At 37.1% G+C, this 19,467-nt stretch overlaps 2 protein-coding genes across 3 annotated transcripts in view; one reads left to right on the top strand and one right to left on the bottom strand.

Annotated features, from left to right (window-relative positions):
- PI4KA (phosphatidylinositol 4-kinase alpha) overlaps window positions 1–19,467 on the top strand; it is a 63,275-nt gene that overhangs the window by 14,748 nt on the left and 29,060 nt on the right. For both annotated transcript variants that reach the window (XM_080374441.1, XM_080374440.1), the window contains exons 16-19: window positions 714–897; window positions 1,596–1,699; window positions 2,686–2,854; window positions 6,001–6,051. In XM_080374441.1, the coding sequence (XP_080230567.1) occupies window positions 714–897; window positions 1,596–1,699; window positions 2,686–2,854; window positions 6,001–6,051 (508 nt within the window). The remainder of the gene's footprint in view (window positions 1–713; window positions 898–1,595; window positions 1,700–2,685; window positions 2,855–6,000; window positions 6,052–19,467) is intronic.
- Window positions 6,058–19,462, bottom strand: SERPIND1 (serpin family D member 1). The gene is made up of 5 exons (XM_080374564.1): window positions 17,973–19,462; window positions 15,079–15,950; window positions 11,040–11,313; window positions 9,936–10,080; window positions 6,058–9,532 (listed from the first exon to the last, which is right to left on the bottom strand). Exons 2-5 carry the CDS (start codon window positions 15,932–15,934, stop codon window positions 9,341–9,343), a joined length of 1,467 nt encoding a protein of 488 aa, XP_080230690.1. The 5' UTR covers window positions 15,935–15,950; window positions 17,973–19,462; the 3' UTR covers window positions 6,058–9,340.

Genomic DNA, 19,467 nt, shown 5'->3' with positions numbered 1-19,467 from the left:
TTAGTGATCAAACCAATTTTTCCTTCACTTAGTGAACCTGAAGCTTATTTGTAGATATAAGTATGGGCAGTATTATTTCAGAATTAAGTGTCTCTGGAATTCGTGGGATTAGTATGTGGGGTCAGGATCTTCCCATGCAAGTCTTTGCAGAGCTGAGCCTTTGTTTTCATACTGAGAGGTATGGATTTATTCTTACATGATCGAATCAGCAAATCTATGGTGAGTATTAGCCAGTTTTGTATCCTAGATTGAGTGACACTCTCTGCTGTATCATTCAGGCATCAGCCATCTTTTATGGCTAGACACAGCTTGTCACTCGTGGCATTTGACTTGCTTCACTTCTGAGAGACTCACCAACCAAGAAACCTCCAAGGAGAGGTCCTGTCTTGTCTTAATGTTTTGCAGATCACTTTTACCTCTTGTCACTTGTTTCTAGAACAGTTTCTTCATGGATTAGTGTGGATTACTTGGATAGTGTGTTTGTAGGTGGGTTGGTTTGGGTTTTTTTTTGAAAACCAACCTGTGTAAGTATATATCTGTAATGTTAATGTTGAGAGTAGATGGATATATAGAGTGACAATATTAAAGCCGTTAGTGATGTTTAAATTTAGTATATGAACTATTTCTTAAACGAATGTAACCATGCTTGGAGTTCTTGATAACTGTTGAACAGTTACGTGTATCATTTTGTATCATTTGGTTTTTTGTAACAGGGAAGCTCATTTGATTCCTGACCACACAATTCGTGCTCTAGGGCACATTGCAGTGGCTCTGAGGGACACGCCAAAAATGATGGAACCCATCCTACAGATCTTACAGCAGAAGTTTTGCCAGCCGCCTTCTCATCTTGATGTACTCATCATTGATCAGCTGGGCTGCTTGGTCATCACTGGAAATGTAAGGAAAGAACTCGTCAAGAAAGTGCCAGTTCATGTTCCCTTTCTTTTAGTTAAAAAGTTAAAAAAATTTTAGAAACTACATTTGCAGAAGTTTTTTAAGGTTTTTCTTTTCTTCATCACAGGTGCGTGCTTGTACAATCCTCATTTCTCTGTGACATCAGAAAACAAAAGCTAATTAATGTTATGTAAAGTGCTGTCCCTGTAAAGATTATTTCCCATAGAAAATAATAAAAAAAAAGCCACCAAACTCATTGCTTTCAGAATGTAGTAAGAAGTTTATAAACTTGGCCAGTGTCCCAAATAAGCACACAGTATTTTTTTTTATCACTATTTAACTTTCAAAGTCTTGTAGGTCCATACATTTAAAAGTATAGATTGTCGTCTTCAGTCATAAAAGGAGTAACTAAATTTTCAGAATGTCGTTTGTGCCTCTGGCAATTAATTGCCTGAACTCAGACGTCTGAAAAAGTTTTCCATCAGCCAGGGCAGAGTTAAAGAACTTAATACATTTTGTAAAATAATGAAAGCATTTCCACTGTGTGCTTTATGGAAGCTGAAACTGTTGCTCACGCTATGACTAGATACCTATCTGAAGGACTTCCTAATACTTAGTGTGTTTTAAATGTTGTTCTTCAGAGAGATTGTATTCAATAAGCTCTACTTAATAATTTGTTTGGGGTTTTTTTTTTTTTACAGCAATATATCTACCAGGAGGTGTGGAATTTGTTTCAGCAAATCAGTGTTAAAGCAAGCTCAGTTGTTTACTCTGCCACAAAAGACTATAAGGATCATGGATACAGGTAACACTTTGTGTCCCTTAAATGTATGAATACAATATTGAACATCCTTTATGTTATATCACGCATTTTCACTTTTTTCCACTGTAAGTTTTATTAAAAAGTTATAAATGGTACTGTTCTTTTTTTTTTGTGTTAAAAGGTAATATATGTTTAAAAATAGTAGCACTTCATAATGTAGAGATTCCTGAAAATGTTTTTCACAACAGGTAGTATTAATTTTTTTGTTCTCCCCTCTGTAAGGAGTTAATGTTTGTAAATGATATTTGACACTGATGACTTACATTATCTACAACTAGACTAATAAATCTCTCAGCCTAAAAAAAAACGGTCAAGTTCCACTGGGTTTTGTGTGTGTGTGTTGCGTTATGTTTGGTTTTTTTAAATGTCATCCCAGTACTATTTAGGGATTAAATGCAAACAATTAACAATTTAATTCTTAGTATATAAATATGGATTGTAGTCCCTGTTACAACTAAAGATTATCACTGTCTTTGTTGATAGCTGGAGTAGGCTGGATATCTTCTAATGCACTATGATTCTATGTGAGTGACTGAGAGGACTATTCCTGTCAGTACGTTTTAACATACTGTCTGACCCAATGCAGTCTCAGCTTTGACAACTGATACTAGGTCTGATTCTTCTGCTCAGGAGCTTTCCCAGTCCAGAAACATCCCTTTGCTGCTGTTTGTAGCCGTATCTGCTCCAGGGAAGTAATTTCCTTTTGGCCGTGACAGCATCATAAATGAAACATTCTCCAGAGGCAAAGCTTACGACTAGTTTTTCGCTTCAATACTGATTGAATTTCAATTATCAGTAAAGTGACGTGTTATTCATAAAAACAAAAAACAACACACACCCCAAAAAAATCTAAGTGCAAAAAACGTCAGCAGCTTTATTAAAAGAGTTACAATCAATGTTATGAGGAAAGCACTAAAAATATAAAACTTTAAGGAATTGCTTGTTCATAACCTTTTTTTTCTTCTTAGACACTGTTCTTTAGCAGTCATTAATGCCCTAGCTAACATCGCTGCTAACATTCAAGGAGAACACCTTGTGGATGAACTACTGATGAACTTGCTGGAACTGTTTGTTCAGCTTGGGCTGGAAGGGAAGAGAGCTAGTGAGAGAGCAAGTGAAAAAGGACCAGCACTGAAGGTCAGATATTCACTGTTCATCGTATGTAGCTGTGCATTTATATGGATGGCACTATTAGATGTAGTCTTCTGCATGTTGTTTTTTTTTTTTTTTTAACTAAAACCACACCCTGACACACACAGAAAAAAACCCCTTGATTCGTGAAGCCTGAGAATGTGTCCTGATCATGGAATATGAGTGAGGGTCCCTAATGTCTTTCAAACACCTAACTAATCTGTGTATAGTATCTGAGACAAAGCAGCGGCATAGCTGTTGTTCACCTGAGCCTGTTTGGTGTGAAACTGAGTGAAGTGTTAGAGACAGAGCTCTATAGAGAAATAGTGAATGCTGACTACTGAACGCTTCTTACTAATTCCTGAAGTGTCTTTAGGTGTGACAAATTTCTAATTTTAGTGGTGCCTTTAGATCATAGGAAAACCCAAGTTGGAAGGGACTTCAGGAAGTCATCTAGTCCAATTTCCATCTTAGAAATAGTCAGCTTATGCAATGAAGCTTAAGCTTAGAAGCAGTGAAAAATCTCAGCCTTTCCCACAGTATCTTCCTCTTCTCTTTGCTTTAAAATTTACTCATAAACAAGCTGTTAACCCTGACTTTTGTTCGTGAGATATATATTGTTGTTTGAAAAGCAAAATGTGGATGCTTCCTACACATAAAACCCCAGAGCTTTCCTCCAGTTACGTTCCTCCCTAGCGTTCAAATTCTGTAACCTCTTGGCATTCATGCAGTGCCTTAGGATAGCTTTTAAAAACTTGTGGTGTTTGATAGTGATTTTTATATGCAAGAAAGACACTTTTATGTTGTAATAATTCAAATGTGTTCATACTGGAAAATTAAGGTTTTCTTAAGAGATGCGGTTTGAGAGCTGTTCCCAGTTTTTTAGGGCAGATAGGTAACAATTCTTTTTTAAATAGGCGCATTTTTCCTAATAGTGAGGGGAACAGTGTGGGGGTTTTTTCATGTTGACCTCTTTCCCCCCCACCTTCCTGTGCATGCTATGTTTTAATAGTACTAAGTTCGTCCTTCATCCTTTTTATGGGGTGAGTGAACTCTTGGTAAATCCCTCTGAAATGAATCTGCTTTGAAGACAGATTGCATTTAATCAGGAATGCCAAGTCTTCTTTTAAAAGGGAGCTAGAACATGTCTAGAATCTGGTTTTCATGAAGTCTGTGGTGGAAAATGTCTCTCCACAGGTTTCATAGATTCTTTTAACCACAGATAAGTGAGCTGAAATGGTGGTAAACATATTGTAAACAGTGGTCTAAAATGACACTTCTAAATAAGTTTCCACCCTCCTCCTTTCAGGGATATTTTTCCACTGTTATTTGGGATCACTGTGGGAGACTTAACTGCTGCACTGACTTAAAGCAGCCTGCAAACAAAAATATGTAATTGATTTAACACAGATTTGAGCTAGGAGGCAGTGTTTCTTTATTATGAAGATACTTCAAGCAGTTTTCACTGGAACACTCTTTACTCAATGTAGAGTAGAAGTTATGAAAGGTATTCTGAAGACTGGGTTACTTCATTTTCAAGAAGAGATAAGTAGGTAAAACACTGCACATGCTGTTCTCCCAAACAAAAGCAGTGTTTTTCTTTGATACTTTGCCTATGTTCTCTGCTTCTCAGCATACCTTTTTATGGACTTAAATTTGCTTGCTAGCCATTAAAATGCTTCAGTGACTTATTCTGTTTTAAACCAGATTTTTCAACCATGCAAAAGTGGCTTCTGTGAGGGGAAGAAAAATAACCTTTTTGTGGGTTTGGTTTTTTTGTGCTATTGCTGATAGTTAACACTAATGTCCCCTGAGTATGCCCAAGGATGGAAGTCATTGCATTTTCTTCATCCTTAGCGCCATATACCATCATAAAGAGGCTGCTATTCCATTTTTGTAACAAAAATGCTAGTAGAAAAGTAGGTTTTCTACAGTTCTATTTGTTGGTGTCGTGTGCTGGATTCTGCCTATCTCAGCTGACTCTGCAGCACTTTGCTGTGTGCAGTGGACTGTCCTGATGCCAGCAAAAAAAAGAACAGTGACTTTTTCCAGTTGTTCCTACCCCTTAGAGTGACTTGAGGGCTGTTCTTTTACTCCTTTAAAAAATATTAAAGGGTCCATCTGTTTTGCTTTATCTTGGACACTACAGGAAGGATAACTAAAATGTGTTTTAGTTGGGTTGTGTCATTATTGTTTCATCTGAAGACTGGCTTTGTTTCTCCCTCCTTCCTCCCTCCTCCTCCCTTTTTCTTTTTGCTCCTTTTGGTTTATTCCAGTTCTTGCAAAGCTGTACCCTGTTAGCATGTCTGCCTTGCCTCCTCCCTGTGGGGCCACGGTCTCTGTACCTGGCTGTCTCGTAAGAAGGAAGATGGAGAGTTCTCTCCCTCCCAAATCCAGTGTGGAGGGACATGGGAGGGAGAGAAGAACTTCAGAGAGACGTCTCTGAGCATGTTATCTGTGCTTTCACTCTTTACCTTTACCAGAGAAGTGAAACAGCATGCTGTGTGCAGTGAATGTTTTCCGTTCTTAAACACTGTATTTTGCCAAGAGCAGCACACTGTATAGAGTGCAATTATAAGTCCTAGTAAGTCAAAGGAAATATGTATTCTTCTTAAGCTTGCTATATTTCAGTGGAAAAGGTTTTTCCCCCTGCTTAAATAAATTCTTGATAATGGTGTCTTTTTACAGACTTGTTATTTTTCGCTTTGTTTTAGTAGTAAAATGAGAGTTCTAGTAAACTATTGACACTTGTCTGTGGCCACCCATTTAATGAGAGCATTTTTCTTGCAGTTGTTGAATGTTAGGGTAGATGCAGTGGTAATGATTATTTCCTGCCCCCCCCCCCCCCCCCCCCCCCCCGCTTTAACTTCCAAACACAGTAGACTGTGTTGGAGGGGAAAAAACAACCCTTCAATAGTTTATGAGGAGCCACCTGAAGAGCTCTGAAAGGCTCCAGGGTGTGCCCAGTCCTGTGGATATCTGAGGCACTCTCTTGGCCACCTCTTGTACACCTATTTGCAAGATACAGAGCTGTAATTGGCAATATATGTTTTCATTTGCATAGACAGTAGGAGCGTTTGAAGTATGTCTTGTAGCAAGTATTTTAGAAATGCTTTTGTAGCTGTTTTGATAATTTCAATTTCCTTTTCCAGGCCTCCAGCAGTGCAGGGAATCTGGGTGTGCTTATTCCTGTTATTGCTGTGGTGAGTATCCAATGGTTGGATCGTTGCAAAAGGAATATTTTTTTCTCACATGTCAAATACCAGTGCTATTTCATGGTCAAATGGGTTGACAAATAACTAGTGCAGAAGTAAGCATCCAAGAGAAATAGTTTTGTAAAATAATATTTCTTGCTCTAAGAGGGGGGGAACATTTGTTAAATAATAACATATCTCTTAAAATAATGAATCTTTTGTGATTCAGGGTTAGATTGTTGCTAGTCATGAATTCAAGAGATTCATGAGCTAAATAATACCACAGGGGATATTTCTTTGAATAGTGTTTCATGTGCAATATAATAAATAGCACGTATCTGTGGCCTAAGGAGAAAAGTCAAAAAACTAAGTTAATAGAAATGGAGTTAAAAATAAATCTTGGTTTGGCAGCACAGTGAATTCTGCTGCTTAACAGGAGAGAGAAAAGAAAAAATAAGTTAAAAAAAGAATCATTGATAAAGGAGGGAGGAAGGGGAGGAAGTGTCCTCTGTCTTCTGAAACTATAATTGGCCGTCATGCTGAAAGCATTTTAGGAGATGTGCAAGGACACTGATGTCCATTCCAGACTCATTTATTTTCATGTATATCTGCTTTTGGTCTCACATGACAACTTGTTCTGCATGAAAAACTTTTTTAACAAAGTATAAGTACTAATTCAGCCAAAAATTGGTGTGTAACGGTTTTAGATCTCCAACAGAAAATGTGATACATCTGAGCTGGGTTTCCAAGTCAGTAGGACTAGTTGCCTAACTGCTGTAGCTTTTACAAAAACTGTCACGTGTAGAAGATCTATAGACAAACTTAAACTTACTGGAGGACAAAAAGCAGCATGTCACTTTCTCCCCTCCTGAAGTAGAGTTCTTCTGTGGAACTTTTCCTGCACAGCTAGTGAGTGGGACAAAAGGGGAAAATGTATTACGTACTTACAGTAGGCATGCCTACTTGTAACTCGCTCATACTGCACGTCCATTAATAAGCAGAAAAAACCCATTCATTTCATCCTCTGTGCTCACAAACCTCTTTACTGAGGCTTTTCAAAGAGAAGAGTCTAAAATTAGCATTGGTTAAAGATCAAAGAACTGTTTCTTTCCTTCCCCTGTCTCTTGCACCACTTTCCAATGTAAGCTCTTCCTGAATTCGCCAGCGTCGCAAGGGCCAGATCCTAGCTTCACAGAAATGTGTTTATCAGTGTCTTCAACTGGTGTTCTTCAATAGCTGCTCAGGTTTTGCATGAATTAGCTAGTCCTGTTTTGAGAGAGACATCCTTGTGGGTTGTATTTTTCAGCTGTCAGTAATGCCAGTACTGATGTGAGTGAAAGCAGGACTGTTTCTTGCATATTGAGAAAAGATTGGTGCTTGTTAGAGACTTAATATAAAAGTTACGGAAGTACTTCTCTGTTTCAAATTTTTATTGATGATATATTTCTTCTGAATAACTAGTGGTAGCTACATTTTTCTTAACCAATGTGACCTTTAAATGGAGTCACAAAGTGCCAGAATCTGAAGCAAGAGTTAATGGTTACATTATGGTTGTTGAAGCAAATATTTGACTTTCTTGCACAATGTATGAAGATCATGAGTTTTGAGCAGTAGCTGATTTGCTTTTCAGCTCGACCTCTTTCCCTTGAATAATTTCTGTTACTTGGGTCTCAAAAACCCCTTATTTCAGATGCTCCAGCTCATTTAATCATTGATAATATACAGCATGCATATTTAATCTTTTGCATATGCTTTTCTTTTTGCATATAGAAAAAAACAATAAAATGCATATATGAACATTAATGATTTCTGTTGTGAACCTTCAATGCTGAAAATTGTCCCCCACATGGTGGGCTTACAAGCAACACAATGTGAGACAGGGATAAAGAGAACCATCTGAGCTTCTTATTCAATATCAGCTTTTCATCACCCTTCATCTTATACTGGCTGATAATTCACTGGCTGTCATGTTGAAATGCATTGTGTATGTGGCAAATAATTGTAGTAGATGCAAAATTACAAATGGCAGTATTTAGAAGTAAAATAAAATCAGTAAGTTAATATTGGAAAACACCTTTCTAAGAGAATTCCTAATCCTTAAGATAACTGCTGGTTTATACCTTAATTTGTGTTTTTTTGCTAATATAAGACAAATTTATAATATAAGTAGATTTAGATAGATACAATATTTGATACTGAAAATAATAAAAATACTGTGACTGGATTGTGAGGCATGCTTTTTTAAAAGGTACAATGCAAAGGAAGGTATGCAAAGGTGAGTATGTTCATTGGCTTTGATAACTTGAATGTAAGGTGCAACTCTGTTCCTTGTACTGGGTAGGTAGTAATATGTTACAGAGCTCAGGTGAATTTTTGCTTTTTCAGATGTGAAACAGGCTTTGTACGGCATTCATGTTATTACCATAATGATTCAGAAAGTTTACAAACTTAGTTTTAAGACTTGAAAGATTTTTTCCATTGAATCAAATATGGAGAGTATATTTGTGTTCTTAACCAATGTGATTGCTATAGTTTTGTAGAGAGGATTAGGTGATACTTAGCTGGTGAAAAGAGCGTTTTGGTAGCTGCTTTCACTATAAAAAGTATTCTAAGGATGTTTATATAATTTACCTGTTTGGCCTAATTCTGATACTGCTTGTACCAATGAAAATCGGAGAACTGTATTGAAAAGGATACAACTTAGGTTGGGGAAAAGTAGTAGATCCCTTAAATATTTCATTCCTCCAAGACATTTTTATCTTCTGTTATTCAGTGCTCTGGTCCATAAGGTTCATTGTGTGTATCAGTCTACTAAATTGTGCAAGCAAAAAACTCTTTAATATAGACACCTACTCTTTTTTCACTTTAGATTATGTAAAACACCCAAGGGAGGCTTAGGTTTCTAAGGCTGGTCAGGTCAGGTGTTCAGGTTTTCCTTATTCCTATTCTAAAAAGTTGTCCTAGCACAAATTTAGAGCTAAACTTCAAGAATCCAGATAGTCTGAATATTTTATTGATTACATTTTATACGTAGAACACAAAGGGTAAGTTACTTTGTGATTTATTTTTTTAATACACTTGTATCGATACATGGCACTAACCATTTTAAATTGCAGTCAAATTATCTACTGCTATGAGTCCATTCATGTGAAACTACCTGTAGATAATATCATTTCTTTTGATACCAGTGGCTTTTATATTGGCTAATATGACAATAAAATTCTCTTCGTGATACTGGTATATTAACGTGTGATTATACAGCCCATGTATAACAGTATGTTGGAGGTCGTCTTTGCTCTTAAGATTTGGCTGGGTTGACAACTCTGCCCATGAACAGAAGGCAGCTGGTACGATGTTCATAGATCAGAAACAAAAAGGGGCGGTCAACAATAAAGCGAATCTGAGTAGAAAGAGGCATGAACCCGACATTGGTTATTGCTCCAGCCTCTGTACCTTCCTCATTCACAGTTATTGTGCCTTGATGATTGAACTGTTTAAACAAACAAAAAAAGGAAAACAAACAAAAAAAGAAGTTTAGGATTTTGGAAGTATATTCAAATTATGTACTTACAGCCTTTCCCCTGCCCCGTGTTCTGCACGTGGTTCTGTTGTGACAGTTTTGCCGATAGCTCCTGTGCAGCAACAATCGTTTGGTTGCTGTTCCTGACTGACCACAACACTGTTGGTGCCTTTGACATCTGATTAAACATGTCCCTCACTAGATGAATAGACTAAGACATGCAGAGAAACCCAAACCCCCTCCTATGTCCTCCAGGAAAGATGAGAAAAAAATACTCTTTTAGCTTACTGTGAATTGCTTTTACTGTGTTGCCATGTTTTCAGGTGATACAGTTTAATCAGAAAGGAAATGAAAAGAGAACAGGTATAAATACCTTGTCAATGGTGACTTTCTCATCCGATATACCAGAGTAGTCGCCTTTTTCATTGAACAGTTCTTCTATTCCCATGGATCTCAGATAACCGATCAGGTTGTAACTCTTCTCCAGCTTAAATTTAGGCAGAACCACTTCTCTTGTTCTGGTAAGAATAAAAACAAAAATTCAAATCATCGAGGAGGTAAATATTTGCATGACTCCTTTGCTTTGCATACCTGTCGTGGTTTGGTTTTTTTGCTGTTTTCAGCAAGCAGGACACAGAAGTATATGGGAGTGGTTATTGTACTTTCAGAACTTGGGCATCATTATTTTTAAGCTGTGTTTTAAAAAACTAATTCTCCTCCCAAAACTGTTAGTTGGTCAATTTAATATTTCACTTATGATTATTTACATTTTTTTATATGTATGAAATCCATGGCTTTGAGCAGTTCAGCACATGGTTGGATATGCTTGTAATAGTTGAACTGAGATTTTCTGGAGTACTACTAGATTGGAGATTGGTCACTTACTGTATACAATAGAAATAGGCCGGCTTCCTGAAGAGCATGTCAAATTAGCTCTTCATATCTTTTTTTCTGAATCAAGTCTGAAGACTACCTAGTCTCTCATCTTGCACAAAAGAGGCTATATAATTTTTTCTCTTCTGTAATTGTGATGTCCATTGTTGGTTACTGAGTGTGTGCCTTCACACAACAGCTATGTTGAAATGCATAGTGCTGTAATGACATAGGGTGCTTTTCCATATGATTGAGATCATTCTGCACAAATAAGCTGTTATTATCAGACTCCTAGTTTTTTCCTCATTGTAAGCTTTATCAATAAGCACTTCTTTACATCTACAACATTAAATATGTAATAGAGAGAATTTTGGAAGTCAATTAGAATTTTCCACTTCAGTTATCCTTGATTTCTTGATGGCATTTAAATTTTGAGAGATCATCGGTGCTGATTTTTACTTCAATAAATCCATCCTTTTGGGGTTCTTGTTGAGGTTTAATGGTTTTAATCAAAATGTTAGCTTCTGTGCTCTTTACTTACCCTTGTCAATCTCATAAAGGAAATGCATTAAGAGTTTAACAAGATTTACTTTTCAGCAGATACCTGTTTGTCATGCTCTTCTGCCATTTTTCCACCACTTGAGGTGTTATCTGCTTTTCTAGGGCTTTCATGCCAGAGAGTTTGTGTGGAAGTACAATCAGCATGCTGATGTTCCCCACAAATGGGAGCTGGATCACGCTGCAGTCTAGCTCGGGGTCTGCAGCAGCGAGGAAGTTCCCTTTAGTCTGCATCATAGGGACCTTTATTGTTTGCTTCTCATTCAGACGGAAACTTCTCTTTGTAGTCATTTCCACTGGAAACTTATTCTCCCAAGTTCCTGTTAATACAATGCAGAAAACACATAAACCCCCACCAAGATTCTTGTTTAATTAAATTTTCCCAGATTAACAGTTTAGATTGAGCTTTAATTCATGTGAATTGAGAATTACTGTAGGAGTGTTGGTTTCAGTTAAGCCTGAATGAGAAGACAGGTTTTGAAGTGACATTGAAATTTCTGGCTTTCTAAATTTTAACTAACATTTCTCTGATTGGAGTGTTCTGAATTACAAAAGCAGGTAACACAAACTGGAGATGTAAAAGAGGCTGGTGTGTACTTTTTTCCTGCAAGGAACCTAGAAATTACAAAGTTTAAACAGATACAAAATACTTGACAGTGTTTGCACCTAGCAGAAAAACTGACACAGCTGTATTTTCTGAGAGAGCTTGATACTTGAAACCAGTGCTGAAGCAGTCTGTTGCAAGCATGTTATTGGTACATCAAGCTAAGTAATGTCTGGTTTAGTTCTGCGTAAAGTTATAAAAGATGTTATGCTGAAGGCATTACCTTGACTTAGTCCATTCAAGCCAATTAACTTTCTATCTTAACACAACCTGAAGAGTTTGAATGTTGACTGCGTTAATTGTATGACCCAGTCTAATGTGATTTTGGCATGTCTGTGGGAGCCTGTCATCTGACAGGTTGATGCCCAAATAATGCAATTTAACATACTTTGCAGGCCAGGAAGCTTTCCCATCAGGGTTTGAATTTTTCTATGTGAAGATTCTTTGGGTACCCCAAGTATTTGCTGACTGTGTAAAAAAAGGTGCTTTTTTTAAAGCAGTGTTCCTATTAATCTCTTTTCAGAACCACAGCTCTGGAAAAAACATTTCTTTCTTCATGGGCAGACAAAGCTAGAATTTAATAGTGGAATTAGGGTTGTTGGTATTTCCTGTTAATACTCTGGATTTTAGGTCAGCATTGGCAAGAAAGTAAATGGGGAATGTGGCTGTGACTGTGTATAGACTACAAATCTAAATTTAATCAATAACCATTTTCTAAAAGGTTGCAAGTGATTCTGAGATCCTTAATCTGACTTGCAAATTAACTGTGAAGTAACAAAAAAAGCCTTAAGTCCAACTTTCAGCCTAATAGTTTCTTTGTAATGGGTCCCAGGCTGATGGGGAGCAGTTTGAGAAGTGGTCAGACTATAGTTAATACTCTGAAGGGAATGGGATGTAAAATGGTTTATGCTATTGCCAAACAAATTGTCTCACTTCTCAGGAGAACCCAACATCTGGCTGTTCTTCAGGGAGCAGAATTCACAGGTGTGGGACTCTTAACTAGCTAGCGACATGAAGCTGCTGTGGGCCAGGGGATCTTCAGCAGCACTGTCACCACCTGAGGAATGGGAGACACTTATCGGGTTTTCCTAGTAAAAGAGGAGCTGGGGAACTTTATTCTTTGGGTTCGTTTTTCCAAATGTGTTTGTCTTGGGGTAAAATGTTGTTCTCCAGCAGGAGGCATGTGTTCTTCTGGGGTCAGCTAAAACCGGTTGGGAATTTGACTTGTGACTTCCCATTTTGAATCTTCCACCAGGATGTCTTTGGGATCAGTCTGTGGTGACAGATGTTGTCTCCACAGATTGACTTCTGCCTTGCATTCATGACTAGAATCTCAGAAAAGTAATTTTAGACCTGTCAAAATTTCAGTTACCAAAAGCTGCTGTGATCTACTGTGGCTAAAATAACCAGCTCCTACATGATAGGGGGCTCATAAATGATTGTTCAGACTTCTGCAGACTGGTGGGTAAATCTCAATTAGAGGTAGACTGGGCACCTATAGAAGATAAAACGTGCTTTTTACCTAAGAGAATAGTTCCTAATAGTTTCTTGATGGTATTTAATATAAAAGGAGCTTGAGATTTCACAGTGTTTGGCAAGTATGCCATTACTCAGTATTGCTTGTACTGTGCATCTCTCTATATCTGAGAACACTCATAGGTTTCTTAGATCTAAGGGCTTAACAGAGCTTGTCTGCAGTGGTACAAACAGCGTAAATATTGTAAATGGAAAGATGTAGACAAAAATTAGCATGTCTAGGACTAGTGGGGAAGCTAGGAAACTCGGGAGCAGAACTTGCTTTTAAAAAGTTTGGTTCCACTCAAAATAGTTACCAGGAGACTGTCAATGTAAAACAGAAGAATGGGAGACAGCAATATAGAACTGATCTTTCTGGTTTTGAGGGTTAGAAATTGCAGCCTTCAGCAGACAACACCAAGGCAGTTTGGACTAACAGGACTCCATGGGCAGAAGAAAAAGCCAAAAATCTTTTTGATCTTGGTGACTCAATAGTTCCAATATTAAAGCTATTTATTTTTTGATGGTGTTTTTGTTACTTTGAGATGGTACAAGTATTTAATAATTGTAGAGTAGAACAAAATGGTATTTTAAGCTTGACTGAATTGTGATACATTATGTATCTGTTTCACTTTGCCTAATCCTTTTCTTAGGATGGTCTAATGGAGAGTAATACCATGTATTTGATATGATATGTGATCATCAGAGATGTACTTAAGGATACAAATAAGTCCCTTTTCAATGGTGTTTCAGAACAAGGGATTATTTGGATGTTATGCTAATGACTGCTTCAGATCTTTTAAAGGTACAAGTGGCATTATTCAAGGAAGTAATGCCTTGCAGGTGAATGGGGAAAGGTATGTTTCATAACCTTACAGGAATGGTGTTCCTGTAATCAAATGCTGAGAAGGCAGGCGTAGAAGAGCCTTTGAGCATTTGTTTCCTGAAAGCAGGGATGTAATTGGGAAAAGAAACTGCTTTATAAGTTATGGAAAGGAGTGTGTTGTATTTTCTTTTCTGCTAATCTGTCTTTCCTCACCAGTGTTTGAAATCGCCTTCATCTGATTTTGATCTCAAACAGTCAGTAACATTTCCTTTTCTTCCTCAGTTCTTCTTTCATTGGCACTTCCCACCTCTTGCTCATTTAATACTAATTTAATTTTAAAAGTTTGTTGAAAAATTAACAAAACTTTCAACCTGAGGAAGATAACTGTTGTTGAAAACCTCTCTACAGACTCTTAGTTTAAATGTAAAGAAATTGAAAACAAGAATTTATAGTAAGTATATATTGTACAGTCTTTAGTTCAAGCCTCTAACTCTTCAGCCTGTAGTGATACATGTGGGAGCCTGTATCAGTAGACAGTTCATGAATGTGTGTGTTGTTGGTTGTAGAAGAATACTGTTCTGGTTATTCTCTTCAGTCCCCTTGTATAGGCTTGTTGACAAGGATCATGCTCTGTTCATATAAAATAAATACAGACTTCAAGCTGGAATTCTTTATAGTCACTCTTGTGAATCCTGAATACTTCAGAAATGTTAAGTGTTATAATTGAAATAAACCTGTACCATTAATGAAGTCAGTAACTTGAAGCAAGACTGAATGTGATTATTAACTTGGACATGAGTTAATACCTCTCTATCTGAGACTCCTACAAAGCTTATGCTTTCTGAGGGTATTCTGCATTTATATGTTGTTTTGTAGTCTCACTTTTAGACTGTAAGGCTTTGGGTGTAATAAGAATTTGCTGTATTTTTACAATACCCACTAGCTTCGGGGCGTGACTGGAATATCAGTGTGCTACAGAAACACGCGAAAATGGGCTAATAGAGATTCTTAATGAGGGAGTTGATAGGTGGTTTTGAAGTGTAGGCTAGATTTAAGTTCCATCTGGGATTTCTAATGAAGTATGCAGTGAGTTGCAAACTGAGAAAACACATTGCTAAGATCGAACCAACAGATTCTTACCTTTAAAGTAAAGACAGTTAAGAATCATCATCAGCATTGTAGGGTTTACATTCACAAGAGCTTCCTTTATTAATCCTTTGGTCAGCTTCAAGATGCGTTCATTTGTTTTAGTTATGAAGTCAGGATCTGAAAAATCAGCTGGTTGGGCATCGGCAAAGTAGTATGTTTTCATATTGTTTCTGAAATCATTCAGAATAGAAAAGTCCTTCTGAATGTAGAGATCATTCACAGACCTCAGTGTATAACCAAAATTGCGCCTGAAGAGCCGATGAGTGAGTTTGCGGAAGAGATTATGAACAGTCATCAGCTCATATTTGGTGCTGGCATTAATGAATTCTTGAAAGCCAAGAACAGATAATACTTCCTGCTGAGTTTGACCGTTGAGACCCAGAGAAATCATAGCCATTGCAGTGGAAATACCAACAGGAGCCATGAGAATATTATCTGAAGAGTTGGCCTTGTCTGCCACACTGCGGTAAAGGTTGAAGCCAAAGTTTGCATTGAGGATATTGAGGCGCTGGATTCTGGTTTTGCCTTGGAATAGTTCAAGAATATTTCCTTGCTGAATTTCAGAAACCATGTATGGGCCAGCATCAATAATGTCGCTGTAGTCATCTTCGCCCAAAATCTTGTCAAGATCTAGATAGTCCTCTTCCTCCTCCTCTTCAGGAATCAAGTCGTTAGTGATCGTGTTTTCTCTGTGGAACTCGGGTGGTAAGTTTGGCATATCATAGGTCCCGTTTTCATGTGCGTGCGCATCTTTAAGGCTTTCAAAATGCTCAGTGAAGTCCTTGACTCCACAAAATGTGGAGGTTATGATGAGAGCAAGGGCAAGCAAACAAAACAGGAACTTCATACTGACAGGTCAAAACCTGGAAGACAATGTAACACAGAGTTGAGTGTGTAATTGAATTTGTTATCTATTCCTTAGGTCCAGTCTGTCACAGCAGAAGGTCTATAGTTACCATATTTGACAGCTTTTTTTTTTTTTTAGTGCAACACAGCTTAATTAGATGGATAAATCTGTTTTACTGGTAATTGGTTTTGCTTACATAATGCCTCCAAGCCTCCCAAAGAATTGGTTGCCTTCCTCCCATGCAAGTGGTCATTACTGGTGTATTTCAGCAGCTACAGAATCATTACCTAAAATGTGTGGGACACTATAAATTTGTAACACTTAAAATGTGTGCTAACTGTGTTACTGGTGCACGCTAAAAATATGATGTGAAGTTAGTCTGAGGATTTGAGCTGGGTAGAAGGAGGGACTAGGCATCCACTACATGAGCATACCAGAAAGCTGAGATGTGCTGAAGAATTTGAAAAGCAGATATCCTGTATGTAGCTACAGCAAAAATAGGAGTTTTATGGGAGTGTTTTTGGGAAAGCAAGGTTGAAATTTAGTGGAATAAAGGGGATCTAGGGATATAGCAACAAACCTGAAGATGTGTATTTGCACCAAGTAATGGTAGTGGTATTGCACTGTGGGAAGTGTCGGGCATAAATGTATGTCCTGGTCTGATTGTGACCTTACTCGATGTCTGTGCATGCTTTCTGCAGCTGTGTATCCTCATCTGCCGCTTCCGTGAAGGATTGGCTTGATTCTACTTTTTGTTTAGTTATCTTTTGTTTCAGTTTGCTTTCGTGTAGCACTGCACAACAGGTAGTACTCTGTTTCCTTCATGATGCAAATTCTCTGTAAGTTCCTGTTCCGACCTTTGTTTCTCTAGACTTAGTGTTATCCTGATGCTAGATTTCTAACCTCAGCTGTTTTAATTGAAATTATATTTAAGTAGAACCTGCATTTTTCTAAAGGGCAGCTTTATATCTTCTTGATCTACTGAGTATTGGACTATTGCAATTTTTAAATATTTTTAAAATCAAGAACTATCTTAGGTATGTATTGTTTGAAGAGAATCCATTGGTCTTACTCAGCTGTAAAACACTGTATCATGAAGTGGGTCTGAAAGACTTTTCACCATAATATCAGATTGCAGTAATTACAGTGATCTTAAAAAAGATAGGAGAAAGTGTAATTCCTTCCCTTGACAGTGAAAGAAAGACCAGAATATAAACGTTCAGTAATTCTGTACCAAGTGAAACTGTAATGTAGGTGTCTGAATGCCAGGGTCTTGTTTTTTGCTCAGACTTATTTAGAAAGTAATTTGCTGACATTATAAAGTCAATTTATGTTGATAGTACTTTTTTGAGTAAATAGGTGATTATTTACAGTATTATCTGGTAGAAAACGGAATACAGTTAAAACAAAAATCTTACTAAGATATATATTAAAATGCTTTTTAAATGAGCAAATAGTCCAAAGAGCTGTTCTGTAGAAGTAAAATATATAGGTATACATACCTGTATTATCAGTGAATAAAACCAGTGCTTGGCTTGAAGGAAAGTATTTTCAAACATGTTGTAGCAGGACTGAGGTAACTGAGCTAACAGTTTAATTTTTGAAAAACTCCCCCCAAACTAATTTGCCTGAAATCCTAAAACCATTTAAAGTGACTATCTCACTTAAAAAACTGTGGTGTTTTGCAACAATGATGGATCCACAGAAGATGCTTTTTAAATGGTTTTACACAGTGACTGGACAACATGAGTCAGTCTTTTTCTTACTGTTTCTTCATAAATTCATTACTTTTTTCCCCGCCCCGAGGAGTCAGGCCCTTATGGCTGAGATAGTCTGTCCAGTAACTGCTGATAAATGTTTTCTGCTTCTGGCATAGAAGAATTTGCTGTCTGTAGTTCCCAACTTTACATTCTCATCTTCACTAAAGTTCAATTATTGCTCAGCTGCATTTACACAGGCAAAACATTCCCTCCCTCTGCAATATATATGTCTTTGGTCAGATCTACCTAAAATAACAGAAGATGTAAATGAAGCTTACCTTTAAGCCACTGTACAGAAAGGATGTGTTGAACAGCCCAAGTAAGAGGAATGGCGGGGTTTAAATCTGAACTTTGACGCTAGTTTTTTGTGTATCTCCCAAAGTAAACATTCTCTAAACCAAACACTGCTAAACTTACTTCGTCAGCCAAAATCCCTCCCTTGCCTAGTAATCTCTGCTGAATTGTATGTTGTTTGTTGAACTACTTTTATGGCTTCGCAGGTACTTGTTCACTTTTGAGGAGGATCTTTGAAAAAAAATTCGGGTGTATGTAAAGTTTCAAAGTCAAGCATGCACATAAACTTGACTGTTAATGACTAGTGAAAGCCATGTCACTGATACTTTGTGCTAAAATGGGGGGCATTTGTACTGCAAATATGGTTGAGGCCTTGGTGCTTGTGATGGTTGGTCTGCTTCAGTCTGTGTTATGTTGGTGCAAACATTTGTGTTGCACAAGCAACTTTTTACTGTAGTTCCATTCCCCAGCTTAAACTGATTAGTTTTACTACAATCGAGGGATTTTTTTTCATGTTTTTCTTTTTTAAATGAACAGCCTCCCTCATGATTTGCAAATATATCCAAAGTTGGCTTTATATAAGGTTTCACTGAAATACTGCTGGCTTTCATACCTCAAGGGAATTACTGTGCAGTTAAAGAAAATGTCAAATTGGATTAGAATCTAACATTTTCTTAATAAAGTTTACAGTAATAATATATAGTCATACTGAATAAAGCTTGCAGTTTAATGGGCCGTTTCCTTCATATTTTAAATACTGCCTGTGCTTCTAACGCTTTTTAGAATAACACACTATGATCTTTGTTACATAAATATATGTAAAATTGCATATCATGTTGGCTGGGAGGATAAACTGTGCTACTCCAGTGGTAGCAGCTGTTTGTGCAAATAGTATCAGAGAATTTTAATAAATGTGTTGAAAATAATGCTCTTTTGCTTGCTTGTTTAGATAGTAAATTCTCCAGAACTGATGTCACTGTGTGCGTGGGTGCAAACAATGAAAGATCCCCAATTGGTGCCTCAATGTATTTCCACAAAGCCAATAAACAATAGCAACCAGAAGTATGTTTGACTAATATTTATTTAGTTTTGAGTTCCTTTGCACTGAAGCAAAGCTGCATGGCATTGTCTTCAACACTATTTAAAGGACCATGTAGTTTCTTCTCTCTGTAGTTGATAGTATACTAATACTATGTGTTCCCTTCAGAGGTTACTGTATCAGCATGGTATTATTCCTGTGTAAAACAAAGGAAGTTCTTATTTCAGGCATCTCAAAAGTTAGCATTTCAGATACTCTAACAAGATCTAATTTTCTTCAATATATATAACAATAGCAATATAATACTAGTTTTCACAGATGACAAAGAACATTACCTTCATAAATCATAGTAAAGAAGGTACATGAATTGATTCCTTAGCGTGAAATTAAGTTGTTATAACTCCCGTGATTTTCTGATGTTAACTTTTATTTCTTTGGTA

Source organism: Falco punctatus, assembly GCF_963210335.1.
Source record: "Falco punctatus genome assembly, chromosome: 1".
Classification (NCBI taxonomy): domain Eukaryota; kingdom Metazoa; phylum Chordata; class Aves; order Falconiformes; family Falconidae; genus Falco; species Falco punctatus.
This window is presented reverse-complemented; position numbering and strand designations above follow the sequence as displayed.